Source organism: Fukomys damarensis, unplaced genomic scaffold (assembly GCF_012274545.1).
Source record: "Fukomys damarensis isolate Sample0158 unplaced genomic scaffold, DMR_v1.0_HiC HiC_scaffold_23, whole genome shotgun sequence".
Lineage (NCBI taxonomy): Eukaryota > Metazoa > Chordata > Mammalia > Rodentia > Bathyergidae > Fukomys > Fukomys damarensis.
The window spans coordinates 14867513-14873027 of record NW_022900935.1 but is presented as its reverse complement, the minus strand read 5'-3'; the positions used below and the strand labels follow the sequence as shown (position 1 = coordinate 14873027).

General features: G+C 39.9%; 1 protein-coding gene across 2 annotated transcripts in view; it reads right to left on the bottom strand.

Moving 5' to 3' along the window:
* Positions 1-5050, bottom strand: part of Rnf19b (ring finger protein 19B) — a 32150-nt gene extending 27100 nt beyond the window's left edge. For both annotated transcript variants that reach the window (XM_033767354.1, XM_010621836.3), the window contains exons 1-3: positions 4876-5050; positions 2497-2641; positions 487-649 (exon numbers count right to left, since the gene is read on the bottom strand). In XM_033767354.1, coding sequence (XP_033623245.1) covers positions 487-649; positions 2497-2641; positions 4876-4960 — 393 coding nt within the window. In that variant the 5' untranslated portion in view covers positions 4961-5050. The remainder of the gene's footprint in view (positions 1-486; positions 650-2496; positions 2642-4875) is intronic.
* Between the last annotated feature and the right edge of the window lie 465 nt (positions 5051-5515).

The following is a 5515-nucleotide window of genomic DNA, read 5'->3' as shown; positions in this document are numbered from 1 at the left end:
TTTTTTTTTTTTTTTGGTTTTTTGAGACAGGGTCTCACTATGTAGTTGAGACTGACCTGGAACTCACTATGTAGTCCAGGCTGGTCTTGGATTCACAGTGATCCTCCTGTCTCAGCCTCCCGAGTGCTGGGATTACAGGTGTGCGTTACCACGCCCGGCGTCTTTCTCTATTTTAATCTAACTCAGACAAGGAATATATAAACTGCACAGAAGAAGTTAATCCAAACAGAGGCAAAATAATTCAGAGGAATGAAGTAAGCATTTCACTTTTCAGTCAAAGAGACAAGCCAAGCTCAGGATGTTAATAAGAACTTTCAAATCTTATGGGTTTTTAAAAAAAAAAATCCACTTATTAAAGTTATTTTTAGCTAAGAAGCAGCTGGTTTTCAGAGAGCTCTAAAATAAATATAAGCTTTTTCTCATTTTCCTCAAACCTTTGCCAACAAACTTGATGGTGGAACAAGCACCAAACTCAGTACATCTTACCTTCCTTCCGACGTAAACAGGGATGCCAATGACCATGGCAGGAATGGCAATACCAGCGATGAGAGAAATCCCTACAGGAGCACCAATCAATGTGCCCAGCTGCCAAAGAATTTTCTTCTTCCGGCTCCAGGGCTTCTTGCCCCAGAACGTACAGCCAGAGGGACTACAGAGGAAACATGCTGAAGTTAATGTCAATTTACACACACAGCTATTGCCACCAGAGGGCTTGATAAGAACAACAGCTTTCTTTTCAACAGGACTGATTAACTTACAAGAGGTGACGGGAAACAAATATATTACACGAGAGGGCAAAGGACAAGACTTGACTATTAGAGCTCTTGGCGATTTACTTTGTAAGACAGGGTCTCACTATATAATTCAAGATGGCCTTGAACTCACTATGTAGCCCAGGCTGGCCTTGAACTCATGGTGATCCTCCTGCCTCAGTCTCCCAAGTGTTGAGATTATAGGTGGGCACTACCATACCTAGCAGCTCTTTATTTCTTTTTGTAAAGACAGGTCTCCAAAACTGAAGCTTCTTTTCCTTCTTCTCAGCTGAACTCTTATCTTCCTTGACCTACTAATACTGGTCCAGCATCTTCTTTTTTTTTTCCTCCATTAAGTTTATTGGTACATTTTAGGTATACAATACAGTTACATTCATTGTTGGGATCTTGTACCTTTATATGTTGTACCTTGGTTCTTATTTTTTCCCCAACCCCCTGCCCTCCCTTCACCCTTTCCATTCTTCCCTGTTTACAAAGATTTTGTTTCCATTTTTCATATTTTTTCTTTTTCCTTCTTTCCTTTCCCCTACCCTTCCTACCTCCCCTACTCCTTTAGATCTTGTCTTCCTATTTCACATTATCAATTATACCATTTGAATCTTATTTACACTTTTAGTTTTTCACACCAGAGAAACTATTTGGTATTTACACGTGTGTCCAGCTTCTTGACTGAAACATGGGATTCTGCATAGCCTGTGCATTTGACATTTCATTTAAATGCACTGTGCCCAGCATCCAATGAACAATCCAACTGTTCAGTCTCTTAGCATAAGTCTTACCACACCTAACAGATACCACAAACTATGTTCTTAGGAAAAGATATAAAAAGCTCATATTTTTTGGGGGGGGTTTGAGACTGGGTTCTGCTATGTAGTCCAGCCTGGCCTTGAACTCATTATGTAGCCCAGGCTTGTCTCGAACTAACAGTAATATTCGTGCCTCAAATTCCTGAGTGCTGGGATTACAGGTTTGCACCACTATGCCCAGCTGTTCATCATATTCTTTATATCAGTTTGATACTCTGAGTTTGGACACTTTTACACTCAACTCTTCTGTGCTTGATCCTTTGTTCCTCATTCCCCTTGTGCTATCTTCTATACTTGACAGGAGAGGCAATTTTGAAAGTAGGAATCATGTCATATTCACTCCTGTGTCCCCAGTGACTGTTACATAGTAAGTACTCAAATGTAAATTGGAAATGAGGTGTTTTCATCCACAAAATGAATACCAAGTTTGTTTATAAATATTAACTGTAGAACAGTATTTTGGAAACTCACTATAGGCAATAAACTACAGTTTAGTAGAATTAGACATATACACAAAGTAGTGATGATATTTATAATGAAAGCAATAAAGGAATGCCAGTCAAGAATGAGGCAAAAAATGAGAATGATGGATGAAATAGAGGCAAGATAACAAAAAGAGACACAGAACACAACAAGCCCAGATTATATGAAATACAGCATGACTAGAAAAGGAGATTAGGGCCAGACTGTGGTAAACCTTCAAAGCCATGCTAGGGGTGAGGGAGACATGCTCTAGAAGGTAATGGAAACAATCCCTGGAGGTTGCTAAACTAGGGAAAACATGAACAGAGGGGAGTGTAAAAGGACTTTTTTACAGCTTCCTATTCTGTAATGAGCGACCTGTTTTTTTTGACATCTTTTTTCCAAAATGGGTTAAGATGATACCACAAAAACAAAGGACACATTTCCTATCTCACCTGAGGTAATGCAAGTCTGAAATCTCTTTCATACAAAGCCAGCAGAATTCACAGCCACACACTGCACATGTCATGTGATTACAGCTTCCATCATTCATCTTGATAATATAAGCACTGCACCGTGGGCATGGCTTGATGTCATCTGCTAAGAGGGGAAGGAAGAATGGGTAGAAAAACACCCCCAGTTATACCTAGTTTGACTTAGTTATTTCCAAGAGCACATACAGGAAATGAGGAAGCAGTCAAGAACTCCTGACTGAAAATTCCAAAGTATGCAACACTCTTTCCTGAAAGATTGGCTAGTCCAGAGCACAGGGATTTTCATAAAACAGATCTTGTTTCAAATTGAGCTGCCTATCCAGTAACTGACATCTAATATAGCACTTGAGTCACACTTTGAACAACAGACTTCCCTAGAAAGAAAAATGGTTCTAAGAAAATAGAATTTCCATCAGCCAACAGGCTTGCAGATTTAAAAGCAGTGTCTTATGACAAGAGCAGTCTGCAGTCTGGGATTGCTTCAAGTTTTTTTGAGGTTGTGGGACTGGAGATTGAGCCCAGGGATGCTGTACCACTAAGCTACATTCCCATCCCTTTTTACTTTTATCTTGAGATAGTCTCCTCTCTCTAAATTACCCAGGTCTGCCTAGAACTTGTGGTTCTCCTGTCTCAGCCTCTTGAGTAGTTTGAGATTATGGGTGTGCACCACCACACCTGGTTTGGCTTTCAATTTTGATAACTGTTAGTTCAGTACACTAACTTTCAGGTTCAACAAATATTGTGATTTGCTTTTTTTTTTGGTACCGGGGATTGAACTTGGGACCTTGTGCTTACAAAGCAGGCGACAGCACCACTGAGCTAAACCCCTGGCCCTGTGATTTGCTATTAACACAGTCCAGTCTTTCCATCATACTCCCCCACCCCATACCCTCTTTAGGTACCAGGGATTGAACCCAGGGCCTTTGCACTGAGCTACATCCCTGGCCCTTTTAACTTTTTTGTTGTTTTTGTTGTTACCAGGGATTGAACCCCGGACCTTGCACTTATGAGAACCATTGAGTTAAATCCCCGGCCCCTGGCCCTTTTAATTTTGACACGAGTCTCAATAAATTGCCTAGATGGGACTTGAACTTGTGATCTTTATGTCTCAGTGTCTCAAAGTGCTGGGACTGCAGGTATGTATCACTGCTTCTTCTCATGATACCTTTAAATGCAAAATGTTAAAACTACTGGATATGCTATGCAGCATGTACCTGATAATTTTCACAGCAAGCTAGAAAATATCCTATTAAAATGATAATTTAGGAAAATTTGCGTGCCAGGAAAAGTGAATGGCAAAATCTTTCTTACCAGCCTCTCCCAAATCACATCAGTGAAATTAAGGTACATCATAAAAGACAATAAATCCACTGACATTTTAAAATGGGTTCACTGTAACTGTGAAGGCTGGAACTGAAAGTACGACAGCCTCTTTTTAAGGTTAATCATTAATCTCTACTGGTATTTCCTTTTCTAAAATCTATACTCTATGTCCAAAAGCACTGATGCACTTTAAGGTAGAAGGCAAACAGTACAGGCTTAATATTATCTAAATGTCTTTCTGCTCACAGTGAAAGTGCTGAAAAAGACCCTCACAAAAGGACCTAATTGTTCTCCAATCCAAGATCTATTCCTAAAAAAGAAAGAAACCAAATGAGAATCCAATTTTGTTTTATTTCAATTTTATGTGGCTGGGATAACCTATAATGGTCAGAAAGGAGGGATATAGATTAAATGTATTATTAAAAGTACAAGCTGGACATGAGGGCACATATCTGCAATCACAGCACTTGGGAGGCCGAGGTAGGAAGGTCACCTAGAGTTCAAGGCCAGCCTGTGATACACACTGAGTTTAAGACCACCCTAAACTACACAGTGAGATCCTCGACCCCTCCACCCTCCAAAAAAAAAAGGTATGCCTGTGGCCCAGCTACTCAGGAGGTTGAGGCAGGAGGACTGCTTGAACCTAGGAGTTCAAGGACAGCCTGGACAACATTCTATCTCAACAACAACAACAACAAAAAAGCTGGCAACAGCTGGCAATGTAGCACAGAGGTAGAGTATATGGGTTCAATAACCCTAGCATGGCATTAAAAAAAAAAAAAAAAAAAGAACCAGGCCAGGGATTTAGCTCAGAGGTCACGCCACCCACCTCACAAGTGCAAGGACCCAAGTTCAATCCCTGGTAACAAATAAAACAAAAAAAGTAGAACCAAATGATATTTTCTGTTCTTGGAATGCAAGAATACTGAGGTCATACAATAACATAATCCCTTCCAACTTTAGGTTCACATTATGAAATACCAAATAAAGAGACAATGAAATAATGCCAACTTATACCTGGTCCAGATTCTTGTCCATAACTGAGACCTGAAGTATGTTTGGTCCGAACTCGCAGTGTCTGTGCCCTCTGCTGACGGGCCATATCGCAGGTCTGATTTGGATGCCATATCTGCTTGCAGTGGTAGCAGAACTCAGTCTGGCAGCCTTCCCTCTCACAGGTTAGCTTTGGGCAGCTGGCACAACCATAGGCAATTACAGCATAACTGAATAAGGAAACAGAAAAAGACACCAGTACGATAAGAATGATCTAACCAAGACAGATATTACTCATCAGGGTGAATGCTGTTTGGCACCATCCCGCCACTATATGCAATTCAAGGAACATACATATACACCGTAAGTCTGACCAATTTTGTGTGACAAAGTACATTTTTTGCAATCCCAAAACAGTTTATTTCGTGAAAAAAGTGGGGTAAACACCATATTTAACTTGAATTCCTAGCATTGATTCAATCAATTTAAGCTGCCTTAGGAGTGGTTTGCCACAGCTAGTTTCATAAATAACAAGTATAACACTATTTCCTTTCGATGGTTTGCTATATTTAAAGATATCAGAATTTGTTTACCTGAACACTTGTAAGATACAGAGATAAAGCAAATACTAAAACAAATATATTTTTTCATGTTAAATTCTGCA